Genomic DNA, 26,792 nt, shown 5'->3' with positions numbered 1-26,792 from the left:
CTTGTCAAATTTCGCTTATTTGCTTGTTTTAAAAACGTGATAAGTTGAAAAATTCTCCAAATTTTTTCAGATTGTCGCCGCGTTTCAGCAAAAACCGACGATCAACCAAACCCAAAAACACATAACTATCAGGAATCGATAATATTTGTAAATATAGACGTCCGAGAAGGACAAGCGGGTTTTTTGAATCGTTTCGAAAATGAAGATTGACGATGCTGAGCCGAGTTCAAGCTCTTCCGGGTCCGATATGCCTCCAGCCAGCGCCACACTTCTTCGCAACATTGTGGCCACCAAAAACGACGAGGATTTCATTGCGGCTATCAATAAAGGACGGGAAGTTCATGCTGTTATGGGGAAAACTGAGTTGTATAAATGGACAGAAGTACTCAATAGATGTGATGAGATATTGGAAAAGGCGGTTCACAAGGTACAGACACTAGTTATTTTGATGCAATTTCTATTTTTTTTTTGTTACAGAACGAGTTTGGAAACTTGCAATGCGATCACGACACCGTTCTCAAGAACCATGCCGTCGCCATCGTCCGATTCACAGTGCTCCTGTTCGAATGCACCTCTTCAAGACGCATTTACAAAAGTGTCGACAGGATCCTGGCACTTCTCGAAAGTACAGATATGGATCTGCTCGCCGAAGTTCTCCGTCTGCTCCAAGTGATGGGAAAACGATCGAAATTCCTGAGCACACGAATTCCACAAAAAGAGCAACACGCGCTGGCTCAACGCCTGACAGCTATTGCTCAGTGCTGGGGTGGAAAGCTGAGGACAGTGAAGATGGCAGAATGTCTGAAAAGAGAGCCGAAGCTACCGATGCTCTTCCCGTTCACATACACCGACGCGAAGCAACGGACGATTATTGTTGAACAGCCAAAGGCAAGTTTTTGAACGACGGTTTCCAAGAGTGGCTTGATAAGAAGAGTTTTTTAAACGAATTTTGCCTCATTTTCGCTGATTTCAACTGTTTCAGGTGGAAACTTGTGTTTTTACTGTTAAAAATCACCGAAAACGAGGAGAAATTGCAATTTGGATGCTTTTTAGCAGTAAAACCGGGAATTTTCACTTGAAACAAGCGGAATTCGGTTATTTAAATGTTCATAAATTAGCGAAAACTGTACAATCTCTGCAGAAATTGAGCCATTTCCCAAAGCATGATAGAAAAATAAAATTTAATAATTTCTAAACCGTTTCATAGTTTCAGAAAGATGAATCAGTCGGCGAGCTGATCACACGGACAGTCGCCCAGATTAGTCCACCAGTCAGTTCGGATTCAGTTCCATCTCAACAATTTTCGAAGGAAGACTTGTATTGTCTGCTATCACGTGTCAGGATGCTCGTAACCTTCGAGGATTGGCATCATCGTTTCAAGTGTCTCATCGTTCGGCTTCTCTCTGTGAGCACACTTGTCTACTGCAGACTTGGAGGAACCGACGAGACGACGCTTAGCTCCCTTTTGTACAGTGGATTTATCGAGGAAATCGTGGAAATGCTCAAGTCAGACCGTGAAGCCGACACCCAACAAGATCATAATCTTCACGATGCCATCCAAACTGAAGCGCTCTCGACGTTGTGCTCAATTGTTACATATGAGAAAGAGCCAAAAATAACGCAGATTCTCGAGGCACTCTCCGCCGGAAGCTATCATGGATTTTTGTCGGTGATGACGCGTCAAATTGTCGATGAGCTCAAGAGCAACAACCTCGGAAAGACTGGAAAACCATCGGTATCACTGGCAACTGCGTTGTTCTCATTCATCTACCACTTGGCGAGTATTGAGCCTGGAGGCGACACTCTTGTTGGCTCCGGCCTAACTCAGACGCTGCTCAGTGTTATTGGTTTCCACGAGCTTCCGATCGAATGCATAACGTTTGGAACTCGGTGTGCTCGGATTATCGACTTGTTCACGACGATCGACGTGACATCGTTCAAGGCGAACAATGGAATGGAAATTTGTGTGAATCGAGTTGTGGTAAGGGAAATTGAAGACCAAAATATCAGAAAAAGGCTGAAAAAAGGCGTCAGTAGCATTTTGCTAACCTAAATCAGCGAAAAACGACTTAAAGGTGGACTACGCGCAGAGGGGAAATTGCTTTAAAACACGCCCATGGGGCCACAATGACCGAATATCATGATTAAAAAAATTGAAAAAATTTCCCTGATGTTATATGATTTTTTGAAAATTGGAAAAATCACAGTTTTCACCTAATTATTTTTGAATTTCCGCCAGTTGGATTTGTTCGATTGAGCGCGCTTGCATTATTTGTATTAATTAATTTTATTTATTCTCGTTATTTGACTGATTTTCTTAATTTTCTATGTTTTTTCATCAGAAAATGAAAGAAATAAACAAGACAAATGCAAAATGTTTGTTGAAAAATAATTAAAAATTCTTTTTAATTTTTTTTTTCAACTGTAAAATATACTAATTTCAGGCTTGTTGCCGTCGGAACTCAAAATATGATAGTTTTGTGCATTTTAGTTACTTTTAAACAAACATTTTGCATTTGTCTTGTTTATTTCTTTCATTTTCCGATGAAAAAACATAGAAAATTAAGAAAATCATTCAAAATTAACGAGAACAAATAAAAATAAGGCAAGCGCGCTCAATCGAACAAATCCAATTGGCGGAAATTCAAAAATAATTAGGTGAAAACTGTATTTTTCCAATTTTCAAAAAATCATATAAAATCAGGAAATTTTTTTTGAATTTTTTTATCATGGTATTCGGTCATTGTGGACCCGTGTTTTAAAGCAATTTCCCCACTGAGCGTAGTCCACCTTTAAATCTCCTTGTGCTCAATTTCCCTTTTTCTTAAAATTTTGAAGCTTATCGATGAGAAAAAAAGTTTTTACAAGTCTATTTTAAATCAATTTCTTTTTTTTTTCAGCACGAGATCAACGAATGTCGAAAGGAGCAGCCGTTCATGATCGATATTTCCTATGATATGCCATTCGAGGAGGAGCCTGAGCCCAGAGATGACCAGGAGGCTCACGAAGAGCCAGAAGATGAGAGCGATGAGCGAAATCCAGTAGATCAGGAGGCTCCTGTTCCGATTGAGGTTGATGCTCCACTGCCACCAGCTTCCCCAATTGCTGCTCCAGCTCCGGTTCCAGTGGCTTCTGCTTCAACGTCTTCAGATTCGAAGATCAAAGGTGGTCCATGGGAAGAAGTTCAGATGAATGGAGCGACTTGCCATCAGCAGAGAAGCGGGCTCATCAAAGGACTGCTCACATTTATCAAGAGAGCCATCGGCGATGTACAATTCCAGGATATTATGAAGCATTTGATGGAGGGAGATCTACCTGAAGCTTTGATGCACATTTTGTCCAACGCCGAATACTATTCGCCATCGCTTTTCCATCAATCGGCACATTTGATAACGAACTTTGTCTATCAGTTTCCAGAGGAATTGTCTTCGATTCAACGTCGTCATGTTCCATATGTGATTTTCCAAAGTTTGCTGCGCAAAGAGGTGAGGAAAGAAGAGAAAACATTAATTATTAAATAAATAAAATAAAAATTATTTTCAGCTCCCGAATAGCAAAGATGTCATCACAACTCTCGGAAATGTGTTCACTGCGATGTGTCTCAACGAACGCGGTCTTCGTCAGTTCAAAAGCTACGATCCGTTCAATCAAATCTTCCGTATCGTGCTCAGCGTCAAATTCTTGGTCACCCTTCGCAAGAAGCGATCAGCAGAAGTATTCGAGTCGGCGCAAGCCATCGGAGGAGCTCTTGATGATTTGATGAGACACTATCCGGATCTGAAACACGATATGCTGAAGTCTATCATCGTTATCCTGGATCTTCTCGACGAAATCGGTCGTAATCCACCTGCTGGAGTCGAGCTAGTGCCAACGCTCACAAAAACGATGGCCCGAAGTGTAGTTTTTTCGCCAAACAATAGCTCGCTGCTCCCGAGAGAGGCTCGTGAAGCCAGAGAACTGCGCATCCAGCAACTACAACGAGAGATTCCCGAGCAAGCCGATGAACGTGTCGGTGGTGACGTCGAAGAAGAGCCGATGGAAGTTGAGGATGCCGAGGATTCGGATGTTGATGAGGAGGATAACGAGATGTCGATGGATGAGATGTCAGGAGAAGCACCAGCTCCACCAGCGGCGCCAAGTCCAAAGCCAACGAAGCCGTTTGAATATGGAGCTGGAATGATGTGTGAGGATGCGAATGGAAAGAAGATTCTTCCAATCGGAGATTACATGCTTCTCATTGCTCGTGTTGTGGAGACGATGATGACACAAAGTCCGTCGCAAAAGATCACCGAAGAGTTCATCGACGAGTGTGTCATGCAGAAAATCATGAAGTTGTGTCATCTTCCGTGTATCACCAATGAGGCAACTCATGCGACATATATTGGATCCATTGCCAACATTATCAAGCACATTGTGGTGAGTTTTGAATTGAAAATAGGAAAAAGTAGTCCAAATACTAATTTTTGAAATTTCAGAAAGCCGGATATCAAAGCCAGCGCAATGGGCCTGATGTTGGACCGAAACTGATGTCAGCGATCGTTGGAGAGTTCATAAAAACTATAAATCCACTCTTTGAAGTCAACAATGGCGATTTTTCGGCAATGAATCAAGCCGAATCAAGGAAGGCGACGCTTCTGATGCATCTCGACGAGAAGCTTGTTGAGAAGACATTGGTCGAGCTGAACAGTATCATTCCAACGCTCCTAAATCTCAACAAAAGCCCGATGAGCAGCACCTACAATCCACAGGATCACAGAACTCGCATTTACGAGACGTGGAAGATGCCAGAAGGAATGAAGCTTTATGGAATGCTCCGCAAACTTTCGAGAATGCTGTGCTGGGAGTATGAGCTGGTGCAGACGTTGAAGCCGACAATTCGGACTGCTGCCACGCAGACGGAGGGTGAAATGCTCAGCGATCAGCCAGCCGATACACATTTGGATGTTGAGGTGATGCCACCATGGGATGAGGATTCGGTTGATGAGCAGCAGAAAAGAGATGAGGCGAAGGAGCCGAGATGGAAGGCAGCAGGTGTTTCGCAAGAAGAACACGATTTCTGGATCAAGAATAAGCCACTACAGGATATTGTGTCGAAGTCACATGCGATGGTCAAGGATCTTCTCAATTCAATGGGGAAAACGATCAACGTCAACAATCCGAGACGCCCTCGAATCAGAGATACTCCACCACTGCCGCTGGCGGCATCACACTGCATATCGATGATCTTCTCGTCTATTTACAAGGATTTGAAATGGGAGCCACCCGTTCAGAATGCTGCGACATCTCCAATGGCCTACGGAAGATACATCGAGCTTCTCACTCAACTGAATCATTCGTTGTTCGAGAACGGAAGATGCAGCAATCCAGCTCTGCCACAAAATTTCTACACTTCTGGATGTCACAAGGCGTTTTTCGAGTTATTTTCGGATAAGATCATTCCTTTCCTCGGAGATAATATGCCTGAAGGAGTCGAACAGACGATGGAGGAGTGGTGTCGGTTGGCTGTGAAGCTTACGGATCGTAACACAATTGTGAGCAGTGATAATTGGCAGAGAAGAGATCGTCAATCGGCTGATTTCGATACGAACAAGTACTTGAAGCTGGTGTGCCGCGACATGTTCAACGCTTACAAGCAATTCTTCGAGAAAATGGCTCAGATGCCGGATTGGGAGCTGAAATCGCTGAAAAAAGTGTGTGAGAATGCGTTTTCCGTGTTCAAGGAGGTCGCGAAAAATCTTGTGGAAGAAACGGAAGCCACCACTGCCGCCACGGAGGCTGTGAACGCTGCAGCTGCTCCTGCTCCTGCCGATGCTCCAGCTGCAGAATGGGGTCCTGGAGCTCTACGAATTCCACCGGTTGCCGTTGAACCTGCACCGGCTCCAGTTGCCGTTAATCCTGCTGCTGCCGCCGATCCACACGAGGATACGATTGTGATGCTGATGGATTTGGGATTCAGTCGTGATATAGTCCTCTATGCGCTCGAAAGTACACGAAATGCTGATGAAGCTGCCAATTATCTGCTGGCCCATGGAAATGAGGTGAGAATTACGTTAAATATTTGTTTCTTCGAGAGAAACCGATAGAAAATTGAAAATTGAAAACACTTAGATTTTGCGAATTTTAGGGAAAACAAATCTGAAATTTTGATGAAAAATGTAATTTTTCCCGAATTTTCACTGAAAATCATGATTTTATGTGAAATTGCTCACTTTTTAGACGAAAACTATGAGCTATTCATATAAATTATCTTAATTTCAGATACCATTGCAAGACGCTGCTAATCCATTCCGTGATGATCTGTTGAATCAAGTCTTGAGAGAAGCAGGAGCCGAAATGATTGCCGGAGCCAATACACCGAATGCCGACGAAATTGAGCTTCAACTCAATGCACAGTTTGCTGAGCACCAAGGCTACGAGCTTGTCCGCATCGCACAACGAGTCCTTCGAGACGCAGGAGCCGAGCAAATTGGATTGCAGATTATGGAAGCGTACCCAGACGAAAGTGTGGATGTAGCTGCCGAGCAGCTCATCAACGATGTCATGGACCGAGTCAGAAATCCGCGATCCTCGTACGAAGAGAACATTGCACAGCCACTGATTCCACCGCTGAGCCAGCTGAAAATCGAACAAGACGTTTCGCTGAACAGCGCTTGCAAACAGCTCTTCCCACTTGTGAAACGGCTTCTTCTCGTCTCCAACGACACTATTCATCCGTGCGCCGAGCTCATCGTCTCAATTTTCCCAGCGATGACCGAGGAATGGAGGAAAGAGCATTTGATCGCCGAGATTTGTGGAGAAGACTTGAAAAATATGGCTAAAAGTTTGGTGGAACAAGAAGTTGACGAAAATGGACGTCCGAAGCAGCATGATGTGGCTCGAACAATGACGAATCGCCTACATTTCGCTGTTCTCATATTCGATAAGATCTCTGAAGAATATGTTCAATGGATTGATGCGAATGGAATGACTGAAGTTATGCTGACATCACTGGAATACCTGGTTGAACGGTTCAAATCAGTGGATTACTATCAGTCGTTGATCACTCGGATCATTTGTTGGAACGATTTCTACGCCAAAACTCATCGCCTCATCGTTCGTCGTGCCTACCTGAAATCGCTCTCACCGTCGCTCGTCTGGTCGTACCAATCGTATGAGGAAGACGCGTTGAGACGTCGTGCCGATTATTCGTCAGGAGAAAAGAAATGGGTTCCATACGATGCTGCGTCGCAGAAAACTCTCAACGACGCGTTCTTTGCCGGAGTTCGAGGTGTCAAGTGTACTTTGAAGAGAGGAGTGTAAGTTTAAAACTGTTTTTTAAAAAACTTTTTTGCTAAAAACTATTAATTTTCAGCCGACCAAATAAGAAAGTGGACGTGGATTTTGCGTCAATGAAGCAAGGAGACGGTACTTCTCGTGAAAACATCAAGGCTGAACTTCCACCGACCGTCGAAGTCTCCATACCAGATCTTATGGATGCTGAAGCCAAACTATCGTGGAGTGAAGACCAAAACGACCGTTTCTTGGATCTTTCGACGCAAATTCTTCGAACCGGAGCTCTCGATCCGAAGTGTTCTCATTCGATGCTCAGCTTTATCGCAAGATTGACAAGATCTCATCGAAATGCAGTGAGGTTCATGGAGAAAGACGGTGTCGAAGCCATTTTGCGTCTTCGAGCTCGTTGTGCAATCACTTATCCATTCCTTGTGTCCATTATCATCAGAAATTGTATTGATGATGATGCCCTTCTTGGTCACATTTACGAGAAGACGATCCGTGGATATATTGCTGTTCCAACTCAACCTCCGGCTTCGATGTCAGAATATGCAGCTGGTAAATCGAAGGATTTCGCCGATACTCTCAACTTCATGGCTCCACTTTCAACGAGAAATCCTCTGGTTTTCACTGAAGCGATGAATAAGTTGGCAAGAATGAACGGATCCTTGATTTTACCAATGATCAAGGAGAAGAAGCCAACATTGTCCGTATCCTCCACAGCTGGCGGAGCATCTACATCATCGTCTTCGGCTCCACCACCACCACCACCTCTAACATCGTCAAGTTCGCACACTGTCGTTGAGAATAATTCGCGAGCCGAGAAGATTGTGAGCATGATGCTTTCAGAAGTTCTTAACGGAGAATTCCCGACTGTTGGCCAGACACGAATGCTGTCACAGGAGAAAATACTGCAAATACTGGCTGAAATCGTCAAGTCATATCCATCGTTGGCGATAATTATTGCTGAAACTCAAGCGGAAGGTCGTAGTGCCTTGCATTCTCTCATTGACACCTACATTATCGCTCCAATCGAGAAGATCGAGACGACGAATGCGTTGAAAACTCTGATCGCTGTTATATCGGCTTCTCAGAACTCGTTGAAAGCTCAAGAACTGCTGGTTTTGGACGTGAAAAACGCGCTGGCCTCGTATTCGGAGAAGGCATCCGAGTTGAGAGTCGACTTGGCGAAGCTTCAACTGGATAAGGAATCCGAGGAACGAGAAGAGGCGACGACATCGCTGAAGAAGCAAGAAACTGAAGTTCTTTCCAAGATTTCAGAGCTGTGCTCTATCATCATCATCATGTGTCAAAGTTGCCCAGCTCACCACCATCACCATCACTCGTCGACGGATCGGAATAATCGTGAACGAAGTTCTCAGAATGCCATCATGAAGATGTTCCACAAGAAGAGAATGTGCGCTGACCTTGTCAAAACGATTCACTGCCTACAGCTTTCCACCAAAGTATCCCTGGATACAGTCAATCAGATTCTGAAGACGTTGGACACGCTGCTCGAAGGATCAACGACGACGACGTCGGCGACGATCACGGGCCCACGATCCTTGATGGATATTGTTGCTGGACGGCGAGAGCAGCGGAGAGAAGCGGCGGCCGGTGGAATTATGAACGAACGAGAGATCGATACGATTTTCCAACGAGACGGGCTTGCATTTGACGGGGAAATGGAGAATCTGTTGAGACGACTACAAGGCGATCATTGGAGAGGAAATAGTGTACAACGAGGAGCCGGGCAAGTTGCAGAAGAGGAAGAAGGTTCGGAGACGTATGAAGAACGGGAACGGTCGGATAGTCCGTCCGAATCGTCGGAGCACGCTGGAGACGAAGAGGTTAGAGATGATGCGGTGGAGACTGGTGATGGCGAAGTTGATATGGCGGATGCTCAGGATGCTCCTCTAGCGGCTCCAGATGCTCCTCCTGGCATTAACTTGGTCGATGAAATTATGCAACAAGTTCAGCGAGATGTGGAAGATGACGAAGAGGATGAAGATGGAGATCAGAATGAGCATGAAGCGGAGGAAGATGATCATGATCGGGAGGATGAAGATGATGAAGACGATGATGATGATGAGGATGAGGAGGAAGAGGCAGAAGATGATGATCAGGATGAGGATGATGTTCGACATGTTGAGCAGAATCCAGAGCCATTGGCTCGGCGACTTTTCGAAGAGGACGACGATGATGAGGAGGATGACGATGGAGATGAGGATGGTGATAGTATGGAGGATGATGTTCAACGATTGGATTTGGACGATGATTACTTTGATATGGGAGGACCGTTTGATGCTCAGCGTATGGATGATATGATTTTCCCGCCGTCGTTTGGACGCCCAGCTGTCACGTCGTTCGCCGATTTGTTCAGAGACGATTTTGATTTTCTGTAAGGTTTTTTGATTACTGAAAACTATTGGAAACGTCGGATTTCACCTAAAACACTATTAATTAGATTTAAATTGACGATTGTTAAATGTTAAATACCAAATGAATCGGTAAAAATGGTCAAAACTTGAGAATTTTAGCCAAAAAAGGTATAAAATGACCTGCAAAAAAACACTTTTCCTCGTGGAGTACACCATCTCCTTAAATCGATTTACAGAGATGGTGTACTCCTCGAGGAAAAGTGACTATTTCGGCTAAAATTCTCAAGTTTTGACCATTTTTGCTGATTTTTTTCTAAATAAAAGCTACAAATTTTCGTTTCCCCGAGCAAAAATGGTTCAAAATCAAAAATTTTAGCCAGAACATCAAATTTTTAGAGAATTTACAATTTCTTCAAGCTTTTCCAGGCCACCATATCGTGCGGAACGTCGACCCCTGGCTCGTGGCTCACATCTCGGTGGTGTAATCAGTGAGCATCCGCTCATGACACGGCCACCAGCTGAAAACGATGTTTCTCGTCGTCCGAACACGAATATTCGCGCGGAAATTCTGCAAATGCATACACGAAGCAGTCTTCATCGTCAGAACGCGATCCGCCGAACGACGACAGAAGCTCGTGAGCTGGAAGCGATTTCTCGTGGAATTCGAATGGGAGAGCTGCCCGCGGGACGGATGCTTGTTCGTGGAACGACTACACATGGAGACGGAGGAGTGCACACATCGTTCTTCGATCATATCTTTGATATTCGACCGTCGAATGTTGCTTTCTCGAGAAGCGGAGCCTACAGATCCTACAATACCGGGGTAGGGATTGCGCAAATTTTTTAAACTGTAAAAATTGGAAGAAAATTAATGAAAAACCAGTCTAAAACTGCCGGAAATATCGATTTTTCTCGAAATTGGAGGGAAATCACTAGATTTAAGTTTAAAAAAAGTTGAAAATTGAGTTTTTGCACTAAAAGTTTGGTAGGAATCAAGGAAAATCTGAGAATTTTGAATGAAAGCTACCATTCAGCGCACTAGACAGTTTTCATTTAACATTCCCAGATTTTCAGAGTTTCTTCGAACTATTAGTGAAAAAATGCAATTTTTCACATAAACTTGGATATTTTTCGGTTTAAAACGAAGAATTTTCAGCAATTTTCTCTCAATTTACACAATTAAAAAAGAAATTTATTGATTTTCAGCAATTTTCCTAAATATAAAAATTTGAATTGTTCCTCGAATTTTTAGTGTAAGCAACAATTTTCCACAAAATTTTCTTTCCAGGATCGTGATGAACGTCGTGACATCCGTGCCAGTCAAGTTCCAACATGCTTAGAGCGTCTAGAATCTTATAGTCTTTCAATGGAGCCAGTATCCAGTCGTTTCGTCACCGTTATCGTCAATTCACACCTCAACAAGATCCACGCGGCACGTGAAGCTCAAATCAAAAAGGAAGCCGAAATCAAGGCAAAAGCCAAGAAGGACGCTGAAGCCGCGAAGAAGGCCGCTGAAGATAAGAAGAAGGCTGCCGAGGCACCTGCTCCAGCTCCATCTGCTGAGCAAAGTGATTCTCCAGCGAGCCCAGATGCTCCGGCTCCGGCTCCTGAAGAGATTGGGCTTGCAACTCCGGCTGCAACGAATACGACGAATACCGTTTCAGAGTCGGTTGCACCGAATGCTTCGACGCGGGGAGATGATACGTTGACAACTCCTGCAGCTGCTCAAGTTGAAGATCAAGCATCGGAGGATCAGCACATCGAGGAAGAACCAATGGAGGTCGGAGAAGATGATGGTGCTGCAGAAGCTCCACAGTCATCTGCTGCCACCGCAGCTTCATCTGTTGCTGGAACTGAAGAGATTGAGGATGTTGAGCGACAAGCCGTTGAGGATCATGTACCTGAAATTCAAGATAATGATGATACTCTTCCGTATGAAGGCGCTGTTGAACATGCTCCAGCTCAAGCTCCAGAAGAAAATGTGATGCCTGAGGAGTTCCGTGCTATCTTAGGAGATATTATTATACCAGATGGCGTCGATCCAGCGTTCCTTGCCGCGCTTCCAGAGGAGATGCGAGCTGAAGTGATTCGGGATTATCAACGACAACAGAGAGCTGAACGAGCTTCAAGACCAGTTCCAGCTGCTCAACCAGTTGCTGTGAATCCAAATGCTCCAGCAGGAGGAGAAGCTGCACAAGGAGAAGGTCAAGCCGAACAACCGGCAGCTGCAGTAGTTCCACTCGTTGAGCCGATAGATCCAGTGTTTTTGAATGCTCTACCACCAGAGTTGCAAGAAGAAGTGCTCGCCGAGCATGAGAGGCGTCTACGTGAAGCCGAGGAGCAGCAGAGAAGACAAAATGCGCCACCAGCGCCGGTTGTGGAGATGGATGGTGCGGCTGTGATAGCGTCGTTGCCAGCCAACGAACGAGCACAGGTTCTCGCGGAAATGGACGATGCAGAGCTTGCCGGATTGCCGGCTGATATGCAGAACGAGGCTCGCCGAGCAAGAGCACAACACGTCGAGCCGAATATGCTTCGTTATCATCGTTTGTTGTTCCGTGGTGGAGTCGGTGGTGCGCCTGGTGCAATCGGAACAGTCAGAGCAAGAACTAATGCGAGAGCCGGTTAGTGGAGAAATATTTATTTTAAAAAAACTATTTTATTGATTGGAAATCCCTGATTTTAAAAGTTTTTCCTGTACCGATTTTCAGCAATTTTTTAATAGAAATTTCAATTTTTCTATTAAATAATTGAAAATACCACTGATTTTTATCGATTTCTACCCGAAAATCCTGATTTTCCTCGAGTTTTTAATGTAAAAATTCAGTTTTCTACGATTTTTTTTAAACCTTAATTTAAGAGATTTCCCACTATTTTTCGTTAGAAAATTGACACATTTCCATCTATTTTAGACTTTTCAGGAGTTTCAGGAAAATCAGGAAATTTGAAAAGAAATTCCAAAAAATATCCGAAAAATGCGTATTTTTCCAATTTCTCACTGATAAATATTTGATAAACGAAATTATTTCAGCCGCCAACGCCGGGCCATCAGTCGGACAAAATGCTGGAAATGCGATTCAAGCTCCACCAGATCAACCGCATTTGCTGGATCGCGAGTCAATTCTCACGCTGTGCCTTCTCTATTTGGTCGACAATAATCGTGTTCCGCATACACGTCTACAGAAAGTTCTTCGAAGTGCTTGTGTTAATCAAACGACGTGCGATTTCATTGTTTGGTGTCTTCTAGCGTTGTTGGACAAGGCCAGTGAAGCGAATACTGATGATGAGGAGGTAATTTACAATTTTTCAGAAAATTCCGAGAAAATTGTTAAATTTAGCAGAAATTTAGCTAAAATTTCAACAAAAAAAGCATTAAAATTTTTGAGAAAAATGGCAAAAAAATATAGCAAAATTTCCAGAAAATGGCTGAAAATAAATTGAAATAAATTCCAAAAAAAAAGAAGCTTAATTTAGCTGAAAACTAGCCAAATTCCATGGAAAATGTCAAATTTAAAAATTGTGACTTTTTCTAGAGGTCTTATTATGAATTTTGGTATCTTGAGCCTATTAAATAAATGAAAATTACGAGAAAATTAGCAGAAAAAGAGCTGAATTCGAATTCAGCTAATTTTCAAGAATAAAGCTAAACGTAGATAAACTTGAGAAAAATTGCAAAAATATAGAGCTGAATTCGATTAAGTAGTCAAAATTTAGAATTTATCTGAAATTGGTTTTTTTTCGAAAAAAAAAAGTGAATTTTTCTAGAGGTCTCATTATGAAAATTGGCATTGCCCATTTAAAATGAAAAAAAAAACAAATTATATCATTTTTTCAGATTCTCTCAAACGTTCCTGCCTGGCTGGACTCGATCGCTGTATCCGGAGTTGGTCACAACGAAAGAGCCATCCGAATCTCCGAAAATGCCCAGAAAATCTCGATTCATTCGATGCTCGCAATTCCAATGTGCAAGAACATTCTGGATCTTCTCGCGAATATTGCTCGTGCTTATCCTGGAAACTTCCTTCCATTGATTCTTCGTCATGGAGCCAAGCCGACGGATACTCCGAAACAAGCTCCCTCGTTTGCTCAATTCTGGACAATGGTGCAGAATACGACAAAAGTGCCGAAGAGCAAGGATTGGACAGCGACGCCCGAGCAGCAACTTGAAGAATGCCCACTCGGTCAGATGCTCAATTCACTTCGCAAGCCGATCATGGCGAAATCACCGTTGAAGGAGAAAGTGCTCAAAGTGGCTAGCCAAATTATGGTAACACTTCCTATGGATACATTGAAATTGTTAGGAAACGATGAATCGAGAAAGCCGCTGGCTGAAAAGTTGGAATTCGTGATTCAAGTCATGACGACCGGCTCATGCAGTACAGAAGGACTCGCTGATGGTCTAACGATCCTCTCAGAAGCGATGAGATCTTTGTCCGATTCTACCTCCGTCGACATCTACGAACACCTCTTCCTTGCGGTTTCCAAGCTGGGTGGTGAGCTTCTTCCTCAAGTCGATCGTTTGATTGTCGAGTTGGATGAGGCACAGAAGAAGGAAGAAGTGTCGTCTGTGGCGCCGTCCGATCAACCGACATCATCGAAAACAGCTCAACTTGTGGTGGATACCAGTGCAGCTGGACGCGTTGCAACTGGACGATTTGATGGAGAACGACTGGTTATCGATGGAGATCAGAACATGCGTCTGCAGATGAGCTCGTGCAAAGAACTACAGCTTCCTGCGGTCACTGTGCTCACGGATAAGGGAGGAGCGCAGTATGCTCTTCTGAGTGCTCTGCAGACTCTTGTCAAGGTTCGGAATCATATGAAGGCAATTCGGAAGGATAAGGCAAAACGGGCGAAGGATGCGGAGAAGAAGTTGAAGGAGAAGGAAACGCCATCGACATCGGCTCCAGCTGCTCCAGCAGCTCCTGCTACTGCTCCAACTGCTCCAGCAGCTCCAGACGCCCCGGTTGAGAACAATGAAGTACCCGAACCAGCAGCCGAGCTTGAAGAGGTTAACGATGAAGAACCACGAATCTCGGAACGACTATCCTCTCTTGAAAGCCTCTGGAACTCACTTTCAGAGTGTCTTCTTCGATTGGGTAAAGCCTCCGATCCTCATGCAGTTTTGGCTCTCCAACCAGCAGCAGAAGCCTTCTTCCTGGTACACGCTTCTCAACAGAATAAGCTCAAGGCCAAGGATGCCGAAGCTAAACGGAAGGAGAGTCAAGCGGCGTCATCGTCTGCTGCTGCTGCTGTCGCTTCATCGGTTTCTCATGATGGTCTTCGTGAAGATTTGGATCCGGATACTGCCAAGCTCATCGAGTTCGCGGAGAAGCATCGTCAAGTTCTCAATCAAGCTCTTCGACAGAACAACGCGGTTCTTTCGGCTGGTGGACCATTCGCCATTTTGACACAATTCCCAAAGTTGTTGGATTTCGATGTGAAGAGAAAGTATTTCCGCAAGGAACTCACCAAGTTGGAGCCATCGTAAGTTTTTCTGTGTTTCAGTTGTGTAAAATTGTTGAAAAGTAATTCCAGAATGCCTCGCTACCGTCGCAACGATGTCTCAGTTCAAGTGTCCCGAAATCGTGTGTTCTCTGATTCATTCCGCGAGCTTTTCCGTCTCCGACCATCTGAATGGAAGAATCGATTCTACATCATTTTCCAAGGAGAAGAGGGCCAGGATGCGGGTGGTCTGCTCCGAGAGTGGTTCTCAGTGATCACAAGAGAGATCTTCAATCCAAATTACGCTCTATTCATCACTGCACCAGGAGATATGGTCACCTATATGATCAATAAGGCTTCCTACATCAATCCGGAGCATCTTGATTATTTCAAATTCGTCGGTCGTCTCATCGCGAAATCGGTGTTCGAGCACAAATATCTCGATTGCTATTTCACTCGAGCCTTCTACAAGCATATTCTCAACCTACCAGTCCGTTATCAAGACCTGGAAAGTGAGGATCCGGCGTTCTTCAAATCGCTGGACTTTTTGCTTCAAAATCCGATTGACGACCTGGCTCTTGATCTGACATTCTCCACAGAAGTCGAAGAGTTTGGAGTTCGATCGGTTCGAGACCTGAAACCGAACGGCAGGAAGATTGAGGTGAACGATGCGAACAAGGACGAGTATGTGAAGCTCGTGTGCCAGATGAAGATGACCGGATCGATTCGGAAGCAGCTCGACGCGTTCCTCACCGGATTCTATGAGATCATTCCGAAAGATCTGATATCGATGTTTAATGAGCAAGAGCTTGAACTGCTGATATCTGGACTTCCGACTGTTGATATTGATGATATGGCGGCGAATACGGATTACAAGGGATTCCAGAAGACGTCGACGCATATTCAATGGTTCTGGAGAGCACTTCGATCGTTTGAGAAGGAGGATAAGGCGAAATTCCTGCAATTTGTTACCGGAACATCGAAGGTATATAGAGATTTCAGCTAGAAATAAGTGTATTTTTGCAATAAATTCAGTTTTTCTAGGTGCCACTGCAAGGATTCGCTTCACTGGAAGGCATGAACGGAGTACAAAAGTTTAGTATTCACATGGATAGCCGTGGTGGAGACAGACTTCCAGCTGCTCATACTTGGTGAGATTTTGGGAATTTTAGCAAAAAATTTTAAAAAATATACGATAACATGCTTAATTTTTCGATATTTTTTTACCATATTCCATTGGTTAAAAAGCACATTTTCCACAAATGAAATGGCTTGAAAATTGGCAATTTTCAAGAAAAAAAAACTAAATTTATCGATTTTTTCAAAGAAAAATATCAAATTTGCGAAAAAAATTACTGTTTCTGATGAAATATGTGAAATTTCAAAAATTTACGGAAAATGCTTTAAAAAAAATATTTTCGCAATAAAATTAGCAATTTTCTGTGTAATTCTATCGATTTTTTTTCGGGGAAAATTCGAATTTTTTGATAAATTTGTTCCTAAAAATATCGAAACATCGTTCAAAAAATTTGAAGTTTTTTAATTAAAAAATAAAAATTTGAAAATTTTCAAAAATGCTCCTTTCAGTTTTAAAAATAAATTTTCCCCAAAAAGTCCGAACAATGTGAAAAAACCTCGAAAATTTAAGGCAAAAAAAGCCTTAAAAATGACAAAAATCTCAATTTTTCATTGAAAAAGCCCGAAACATCGGGAATTTAAATATTTTTTAAAAAGTTACCTTCCAGTTTAAAAAAATAAAATCCCTGTTCGTTTTCAGCTTCAATCAACTGGATTTACCGCAATACGAGTCATACGAAAAGCTACGTCAATCACTTCTCTTGGCAATTCGTGAATGCACAGAAGGCTTTGGATTCGCCTAAATCTCCCTCTGTATACACCAATTCTGGAATAATTATTCCCGATATTTTTTATTTTTTTTTTTTCGTTTCTTAAAGCTTCTCTTATTTTCCCTGATACGTGGTCCCCGTTAACATTATGCACTTTAAAAACAGACTTTTTGGTCTCTCTCTCTCTCTCTCTCTATGTTTATTTTTTAACGTTTGTTTTATTGTCCATAATATTCAAATTCCCCTCATATTATTTCCCGTCCTCCTCCCAACCAATCCCGGCTTGATTTCTGAGCTTTTTAGCCTTCCCCCGATCATATACTATTCATTTTTCAATTGTCTCCTGACCTCCCCCATCCGCCCAATTTATTATTGTGTATCCCCGTTTATGTGTGTGTGTGGTTTCAAGTTTTATTGTGAACTATTTTTTCTCAAAAGTTTCGCCAAGAAAATCCACCTCCTATACAACAGTTTCTTTTGTTTTATTTTAGAAAAAACGAAATTCCAATCAGATTTCCGAACAATTTTTTTTATAGAAAAAACTGCAAAATTCGAAAAATGGTTTTTTTTAATTGAAAATTGACAATTTTTTGTTTCCCAAAAAAAAAATTTAATTTATATTTAGAAAAAAAATCGAAAAATACGAAATTTCGGTGATTTAAAAAAAGTTTTTCGGTTTCAAAAACCCTGAATTTTCGATTAACTATAAGAATAATCCAGAAAAATATAAAATTTCCCATTTTCAAAAACAAAAAAAAATTATTTTACTTTTAAAAAATTCGAAAAAAATTAATCTTAACCAAAAATTTCCGGATTTTTTAAAACCAACTTTTTTTTAAAATTTCCTAAATTTTCAAAAAAAAAACCGAAAATCCTATGACCTCTGGAAATCTTTAGGAGAACACACATACACACACATGTGATATCAAAAAGAGATAGTGTGGAATTTGAGCAATTTATCCAGCTCAGCCACAACACAGGTGCTCTTTTTTCCTTGTTGTTTTCTATTGAGATTGGAATTTCTTCGCAAGAGTTTACAAACTTGATGATGACAACACAAAATGCTCTCGGGCGGACGAACCGGAAACATGAAATATGCAAAAAAAAAACGGGGAATGAAATGGGATACTTTCGAAATTACTAGTGTTCTCATTGCGTTTTCTGCTGCAAAAAAAATAAAAAGTATACGATTATGGGTCTCGCCACGATAAAAAAAACGTCACTATGCACCTAGATTACTGTAGATTCCTGCAAAACTACGGTAGCTAGGGTCTCGAAACGATTGATTTTGTTAAATTCGAAAAGGTGTGCACCTTTAAGGAGTACTGTAATTTTCAAACTTTTATTACTTTGGTAGTTTTTGTTAGAATTTTTGTATTTTTATCGAAAACTAAGAAAAATGAAAAGTGCAAAAAGTGATGAAAAGTGCAAAAAGTGACACACCATTTCACAATTAACACGAATTTTTCGTGTCGAGACCCCAGCTACCGTATTTTCGATTTTTAAAGGCACATATACGAAATTATATTGAAAAATTCATTTTTTAGCGGCGAGACCCATTGATATAATTTCGAAATTGTGTTTTAAAGCGATTAGTCATCAAGTTTTGAAATTTTCCAATTTACACACAACTACATAGGTTTCGAAAAAAATTTCGAATGAAATCCGAGAAAAAGAGGGTATGCGCCTTTAAGGAGTACTGTAGCTTCAGTTTTTTCGCAATTTCTGACGGGAAACGGCTCCAAGGAAGGGAATTTTAACATTTTTTATAGTTTTTTTCAAGGGTAACTAGAATCTGGCAAGCTTTTGGAAGCTAAAACACGTGCTCGCTGGCTGTCTCAAAATTCACGTTTTCTCGCGGACGAGAAAACTTGAGAAAATTTGAGAAAATGGCCTAGAAAATCCTGGAAGAGGAGAATTCCTCGTCCACAGCCAAAATAGCGTGTGAAAGAAGAGACGCAGACGGCAAAACGGTTATTCTTGGCGTTTTTCACGTCCAGAGAAAAAAGTAGTATCTGCGTCTCTCACGCCCAATGGATAGCGAGAGTTGGCGCCAACGTTAATTCTCAATGAGGCGCGTTTGCTTCAAAATTATGCAAAAGGACAGCCAGCGACCACGTGGCTAAAATAATCTGAATACTTTTTGGGTAAAATTTTTTTTCAGATTTTTTTTTTCAAAACTTTTTTTTAGATTGAAGTTCTGAAAAGCTTTCAGAATGTTTATTCAATTGTAAACAACCTGAAAAATTGCCGAAAATCTGGAAAACCCCCGTTTTGGAGAAGCTTTACAAGTTTGGAACTTTTCAGATCAAAATTTCTGGTTTTAAAGAGCCGTAAAATTGCCCAAAAGGGCAGTTTTTTATAGATTTTAAAGAATTTTAAAGTGTTTAACGGTGTAAAAAATCGTGCAATTTTTTGACCCAAAAATATCGAAAAAAAAACACTTTTTTCTAAACATTTGAAAAATTCCAAAAAGCTCCCAAAACATTCTTTGACCCCAAAACCATCTAAAAACCGTCAAAACTCTGCAAAAAACCCCCTTGGAGCACTTTCCGGGCTCAGCGGTCATTTCCATGTAGAGAGGCCTCGCCTAGCTCCCAGGAAACTCACGGGGTCCTGGCCTTCCTCATTGAATTTTTCGCGCTCCATTGACAATCGCCCACCGGAGGACAACGCGTGGAAAAGTGTTGTGTACTCCACACGGACAAATACATCTAGTTTTACAACTAAAATCGAGCCGCGACGCGACACGCAACGCGCCGTAAATCTGCCCCAGATATGGCCGAGCCAAAATGGCCTAGTTCGGCAAAAACTCTCCCATTTCAATTTAGGAGGGAAGTCAGAAGAAATCCCGTGGAAACTTTCAGATCACTTTTACTTATAGGGGGATCATCTGATAATATTCCGATCAGAACAAAAAATTTGCAAAATATTTGGAAAATTTTCGTGGAATTTCAGATCCTGCAACATGATCCTCTAATGACGTTTTTTTGCTCTGTATCACCATCATCATCACGTACTCTAATAGTATTACTCCTGACTCTCAATGAGTGATAACAAAAAGATAAGGAAGATAAGATGACTGCTGCTGCTCCCGGAGCACACACACACACACACCCGAGACAACTGCCACAACACATTCCTCAAATTCCAGCTATTTCGGGGCGGACACTCAGACTTGCGAGAGAGCATGTGAATTGAGGAGAGTGTGCTAGAGAACGAGATTGGAATGTGTGTTGTCTGACCCCGCAGGTCCCCACAGGGGGCCACCCCGCCTCTTATGATTTCATTCAAAAACAGTTTGAGCGCCCGGTGTCTTCGAAGACTCTCCAGAGCAATTTTTGTTACTTTGCCTGCCTGCCTACTTGCCTGCCTACCACCTCAAAGGTAGGTAGGCAGGCAAGTAGGCATTTTGTTTATATGCAGTTTTTTGAAATTTTAAATTTTAACGCTTGGTAATAGGTCATCACACTGCCTGCCTCATGCCTACATTATGCCTACATGCCTACCTCCTAATTTTCTGTGCCTAGACGGATCGTGCACTCAATATAGATGTACACTTGCCAACCTGCCTACCGCCTATTTTCTCCACATTTTCGCTTGAAGTATTTTTCTTGATAGGTAGGCGTACCTTCATGCCTACCTTATGCCTACCTGCCTTCCTATTTTCTGCATATTTGAGGTTTCATACTGGCAGTTCTTTTTTTCTAAATGAGAAAGATAAATTTAAAAAAAAAACTGGTTCAAATTCGCTTTGTCAGTATGGATGCAGGCAAGCAGGTTTGTAAGGCACGCACGCCTTCAGACCTACCTAATACCTGCCAGCCTACGTGCCTAAATGCCTGTCTAACACTGCCTGATAACTTCCGCACATTTAACAATTCAACACAGTAGGTAAGCCGGCAGGCTTGGTAGGCAAGCTAGGCAGGCAGACTAGTGTATGTGTCCTATGCCTACCTGTCTGCCTATCTACCTACCTACCTACCTGCCTACCTTCCTACCTGCCTATCACCTATTTCCTCAGCATTCCAAGACAGTAGGCAGGCAGGCATTTTCGCGCCTACCTTAAAGTCCCCCCCGGGACCTTTGAGGTATGACAAAACCCCAAATACTAAAAAAATGGTAACAAAACAAAAAAAACGTTGCATTCGTCTTCCCCCCCCCCCCCCCCCCCCTCTCCTTACATTTGTATAATATTCCCAACGGACCTTCGCCATTTTTTTTGCCGCTGTGCTCTTTTTCATATGCTACGGAAAACATATACAACAACACCCCTATTTCAGAGCCAAAAGAATGCTCAAACTCCTTTTGCTCCTTTTTACTATCCAATTATGCACACCATTCCACGTGGTTCCCATGAGCTACTCGATTTTGTCGGAGAACACTGAAAGTGTCATCGATTTGGCCGGAAAAGTTAGCGAGAAGAGGTAAGTGCCTGCCTATTGTAGGCAGGCGTAGGCGACCTATTCTCCTCTAAACTTTCTACCTTCCAGATTCTACCTTCACATTACCAATGAAGCTTCCCCATTTTTTATGTATGTTACGCCGTGCGGAGCTGCGGTTCACTGGCAACTTTTCACAATGGATAAGGGTAAGTTTCCGGGTCATTTTTTTTTCTGAAATCATTAAAAATTAGTATTTTCCAGATATTAGCATGTCTGAAGAGTTCGATACTATTTCCGACATGTCAAATTCGCTGGAAGAATCTGAAAAATTCAAGTTGATCGCCGGAGAGGATGATAAGAAGAGAATGACGTTTTTTGCGCATAGTTTGCCGAAAAGTAGGTTTTTTTTTGGGTTTGTAAGCTTTGAAGGCGACCTACGCCTGCCTGCCTAGTGCCTAATTAGAAACAAAAAAACAGAAATAGGCATGTAGGCAGCAAAAATTAACAGGCAAGCATTTGACCGGTACAGATATGTAGGCAAGTGTGTAGGTACCTAGACACAGGCTGACGTGTAGATTTGCAGGCCTGATGTAGGCACGCAGGGAAGCATGTAGGCAGGTAGGCATACCTATGGAGGCATACCCAGTGGAGACGTTTTGGGACGTTGTGACTTTCGTTTCAAATTGACTTTAGTATCTGGAATTTGTTAAAAATAATGTAGGCAAGCAGGCAGGTAGGCAAATATGCGTAGACATATAGGCATACAATGTAGGCAGACACCTAGGTAGGTAGGTAGGTAAAAAGATAGGTAGCAGCAGGTATGCAACGTCTGATGCCAACGTGTCTGCCTATATGCCTACTAAGCAGGCAGGCATATAGGCACATAGACATGAAGGCGGTTATATAGGCAGATAGGCAGGCACGTAGGCAGGCACGTAGGCAGGCACGTAGGCACTACCCCAAAAACCGTCTAAACATAATTTTCAAATTCCAGAAGTGATCCTGGTGGTCCGTGCGGCGTCAACCTCCTCCGCTTCCGTCCGAATCTTCTTCACCCCATCCCTGTTCCGTCTCGAAGATCAATACCCACCACTTCCACATGACACCCGTCTTGCCACAAACATAATCTCCGAGAGTACCTATTCCAGAAGGGATGAGGTCTCCACACTGATCACATGGAAAATCTCACCGCAAGTTCGGAACGCCGAGCCGGGTCGCTACCGTATCTGTACGATTGTTTCGCGTCGAGACCCAGAATTCGCGGGAATGTGTGACCACGTGGAAGAAGGTGTGGAGACTGTCAAATGTGTCCCACAGACAAATAATACCGTAGTCATCGGCTCGTTGAGAAGAGATCGGACATATTTTGTGACGGTTTTTGTGAGGGATCACAAGAGGGGTACATCGTCGGCGTATGAGGTACAGACGATTCAAACGTCGGAAGTTGTGACACACAGGAGAAAAGTTACCCGAAATGTGCCGAGAAAGCAGAAAAAGTCGGCTCCAAGAGTTTTGAGCAACGGGCAGCTGGAGCAGGTGGAGCTGGAGCCGAAGAAGGGGACTTTTGTGAATTTGAAGTTTTTCGTGAATAGCCTGCCGGAGGGAGCCGAGAATAATACACAATCGGTGGGTAATCAGAAAAAAAAATCAATAAACAAAAATTATCGATTTTTAAAAGACATTAACACAGGGTTCTGGCCTTCCTCGTTGAATTTTTCGCGCTCCATTGACAATCGCCCACCGGACAACGCGTGGAAAACCCGTGTACTCCACACGGACAAATACATTTAGTTTTACAACTAAAATCGAGCCGCGACGCGGCACGCAACGCGCCGCAAATCTACCCCAGATATGGCCGAGCCAAAATGGCCTAGTTAGGTAAACTCTTCCATTTCAATTTATGAGGGAAGCCGTGATTTTTTGAATCCGTGATTTAAAAAAAAAAAATTGAAAATCGGATTTTTTTGATCTGAAAATTCAACTTTTCATGGGATTTTATAAATGTTTTAAGCATAACTTAAATTTTTCGAATTATCGATTTTTCAACGAAAATAGCGAAAAATCCATAAAATCGATTAAATTAAACAAAATTTCGGTTTTCCGGAATTCTCGATTAAAAAAAAAAATTATTTTAATAATGTCACGGATTTCTGACTTCCCTCATATATAGAAATGGAAGAGTTTGCCGAACTAGGTCATTTTGGCTCGGCCATTTATGGGGTAGATTTACGGCGCGTTGCGTGTCGCGTCGCGGCTCGATATTAGTTGTAAAACGAAATGTATTTGTCCGTGTGGAGTACACGGCTTTCCCACGCGTTTTCCAGCGGGCGATTGCCAATGGAGCGCGAAAAATTCAATGAGGAAGGCCGGAACTCCGTGTGCAAAAAATCGATAAAATGGAAAATTTTAAAAATTGTCAATTTTAGAATTATCGATTTTTTTTAAACTGAAAATAGACTAAAATCGATATTTTTTTTGGAATTTTCAATTTCCATTTTGGGATTTTCGGAAACATTGAATTTTTTGATAGAAACCGAATGTTCAAAAAATGATCGAGGACCTTCTAACCCCCACTACTCTCTGCAGGCGTAGGTAGGCAGGTAGGCGGGAACCTCCAAGGTATTACGGTGTTCAAAAGGTGTCAACCAATGGGACGAAATCCAATATCCGTGTCAGCTATTTTTAACTTTTTCTCATTGTCTTCTACTGCTCTTTCCCAAAATAACTTGCTATCATACGACGTTTACTAGCTCCCCGAGCTCCCCGATTGACGTCATCACCTGATGGCAACTGACCCCCTTTAGCTCCTTATCCCCAAAATCACATTCCATTCTTTCATCTTTTGCAGGCAATGCTCATTGTGCACGCTTGCGATGGACTCGTACGTATCAATTTGTTTCGGAACGGAAAAATTCTCAAGAGAAGCGACGCGTTTTCCGGGTTTAGAAGGTACATAAAACACAAAATACAGTGAATATATACTTTTGTATGGATATAAGACTTATTTATACATTAGTAATTATTTTGGAATTTTTTGAAGAAAAAATCGGAAAATTTTTTAAAAAATTAAAAAAAATTGTTTTTTTGAAAATGTTTTTTTCAGAAAAAAACTAAAAGTTAGGCTCTTATTTGAGTAATACATATCATCAGTCACTTGGTCAATTTATTTGAAAAATAAAAAAAATAAAAACTCGAAGTAATTTTTTTAGCATGTTGAAAATTACTCAAATTTATTACGTCCACACTACGAAATATTAAAAATTATCATCAAACTTAAAAATACAATTTAAACCAGAACTCAAAATTTTTTAAGCTAGAAAAAAATCGAAAATTTTTTTTTTCGGCTGAAAGTTGTTCATAAATTTTTTATTTTATAAACTTCTGAAAATTGGCTGCAAATCTAGGAAATACTGAAAAATAGACATGGAACTCAAAGAAAACTCCTAAAAATCAATTTTAATATGTTTTGAAAAAAATTTTAAAAAAACACGTGGTGTCCCATTTCGTTGTGATCTACAAAAAAATGCGGGAGACTGATTTTGAATGGCTAAAAACGTGATGACGTCACATTTTTTGGGGAAAAAAATTCCCGAATTTTTTGTAGATCAAACCGTTATGGGACAATCTTTTTTGGTTTTGAAAACCTTAAATTGATAAATTGTCCACAAAATAATATGAAATCAGTATCAAAAAGTCAAAAAAAAATTAAGTTTGAGGCGTTTCTTGAAAGCTGAAAAAAATATTTTAAAAAACAATTTTTTTGACTGAAATTTGTTTTTGCAAAAAACGCCAAAATAATTTTTTACGAAAGTCATTCAATTTTACTGTTTTGAAAGCAATTACATTGGATTTTTCAAAAAAAAAAATTCCAAAAAAAAATTCAAAAAAAAATTTCTAACAATTTTTTGTTGTCAATCTACAGTTTTTTTTTCCAATTTTTCACAGTTCAAAAAATTACAAATATTTTTCAGATTCGTAGTCACCAACATCCGCAGCGGACATCTCCGTTTCCAAATCGTAAACGACGACGAAACTCCAAAAACTATCAGAGTCTGGGCGAGCACCGATCTCACCACGTCACCATACCCAAATCTTCCAGATGATACCAGGTATCAGAAGCTCAAATCTTATGAAATTAAAAAAATTGAAATTTTTCAGCGTAAAGATTGTCGGGCGCTCGTGCTCTTCTGCCTCAATTCAATGGATTCGTGCTCACGATAGTCATGTAAAGTACTGTGTTTATAGAAGAAGAGAACATTCAAATTTTTTGGAACATCTTGTTAGTTTGGTGAGTTTTGATGGGTTTTTTGGCTTTCAGAGAAAAAATTGAAAAAAAATTGAAAAAAAATTTTTTGAAATTTTTTTTCCAATAAAAAAATTTTTAAAAAATTTTCAGATCAAATTTCGAAAAAAAAATTTTAAACTATTTTGGCTGAAAGTTTTGGAATATTTCATTTTGTTCAAAAAAAAAAGATATTCAAAAGCCTCAAGTTAGTTCAATTTTATTGGATATTGATAAATTTTCATTAAACTTCAAGAAAATATCCTTATAATCATTTAAAAATAATTTAGAACAAGAATTTGAAATAAATAGTTTGGCACGTGGTGTCAGGTTGTCCCAAAACGGTTTGATCTACAAAAAATTAGGAAATTTTTTCCCCAAAAATGTGACGTCAGCACGTTCTTAACCATTCAAAATCAGTTGAGAACTCTTCATCTCTTATCCCGCATTTTTTGTAGATCACAACGAAATGGGACATTCTGACACCACGTGGTTTGGCTGAGAATGGTGGAAAAATTTTCAGACTGAAATAATACCTGAAATCAGTTTTAGTTTCATTTAAAAAAAAACCGTAAAACAAATAAAAAAATACCACTGGGACAAAGTTTTGAAAAAGTTAAAAAATTAATTTGGCTGAAAAAAAATTAAATATTTTTTATTTTTTCAAAAACAATTTTTTTTTATCCAGGCCGACAATCTCTGCGAAGGCGGCCTCTCCTCATCCGTACTCGTCGGCTGCTACACCCATTCTCCGACCTCTTCCGAAGACGATGCCCAATCCCTGATTGAGACAACAATCGGAGGTCTTCTTCCAGCTAGTACCTACCGTTTAGACCTCCTGGCCACTCCACTAGACCGCCCGAATGCTCAGGCTTTACCCTTCCGAACTGTCTGGGTTCGGACCAATCGATTCTGTGGAGTTCATAATTAATTTTTTCGAAAATATTTTTGAAAAAGACTCTAGTTTTAAGACATTTAAGAATCTCCAGCTAAATACGGGTGATTTTTGATTTTTTTTTTCTTAATTCGCTAGTTTTTAGACCAATTGTGTTGTACATTAAATTTCCCCTGTGCTCTTTTAATTGTAATTACGGTTGAATTTTTTCAAAATTCGGGTACACTTTCTTTATTTTTAAAGTGATAAATACATTTTTTCAATTTAAATGTGTTCGAAAAACAA

The 26,792-nt window shown here is 41.3% G+C and overlaps 2 protein-coding genes across 9 annotated transcripts; both read left to right on the top strand.

Annotated features, from left to right (window-relative positions):
* Positions 1 to 66: 66 nt before the first annotated feature.
* On the top strand, positions 67 to 17,458 carry eel-1 (HECT-type E3 ubiquitin transferase; the record flags this gene model as incomplete). 8 transcript variants are annotated; one of them, NM_067883.5, is made up of 15 exons in its annotated part: positions 67 to 427; positions 478 to 888; positions 1,214 to 1,981; positions 2,901 to 3,485; positions 3,544 to 4,416; positions 4,476 to 6,038; positions 6,259 to 7,295; positions 7,352 to 9,673; positions 10,080 to 10,476; positions 10,942 to 12,277; positions 12,685 to 12,944; positions 13,489 to 15,140; positions 15,192 to 16,083; positions 16,143 to 16,249; positions 16,876 to 17,458. In NM_067883.5, 15 exons carry the CDS (start codon positions 200 to 202, stop codon positions 16,976 to 16,978), a joined length of 12,534 nt encoding a protein of 4,177 aa, NP_500284.2. The 8 variants fall into 8 exon arrangements, with proteins under 8 accessions (NP_500284.2, NP_001294467.1, NP_001294471.1 ...); NM_001307538.3 differs by having other exon boundaries at positions 131 to 427; positions 10,071 to 10,476; positions 16,876 to 17,413; NM_001307542.3 differs by having other exon boundaries at positions 200 to 427; positions 10,071 to 10,476; positions 15,183 to 16,083; positions 16,876 to 17,454.
* Positions 17,459 to 21,228: 3,770 nt separating this feature from the next.
* Positions 21,229 to 26,768, top strand: ndnf-1 (Protein NDNF C-terminal domain-containing protein). The gene is made up of 8 exons (NM_067881.5): positions 21,229 to 21,372; positions 21,439 to 21,536; positions 21,592 to 21,726; positions 22,325 to 22,956; positions 24,179 to 24,279; positions 25,302 to 25,439; positions 25,489 to 25,618; positions 26,301 to 26,768. Exons 1-8 carry the CDS (start codon positions 21,239 to 21,241, stop codon positions 26,541 to 26,543), a joined length of 1,611 nt encoding a protein of 536 aa, NP_500282.2. The 5' UTR covers positions 21,229 to 21,238; the 3' UTR covers positions 26,544 to 26,768.
* Positions 26,769 to 26,792: the final 24 nt, after the last annotated feature.

The sequence above is a fragment of the Caenorhabditis elegans genome, chromosome IV (assembly GCF_000002985.6).
Source record: "Caenorhabditis elegans chromosome IV".
NCBI classification, from domain to species: domain Eukaryota; kingdom Metazoa; phylum Nematoda; class Chromadorea; order Rhabditida; family Rhabditidae; genus Caenorhabditis; species Caenorhabditis elegans.
The sequence above is the reverse complement of the archived record's forward strand: the minus strand, read 5'-3'. Positions and strand labels throughout refer to the sequence as shown.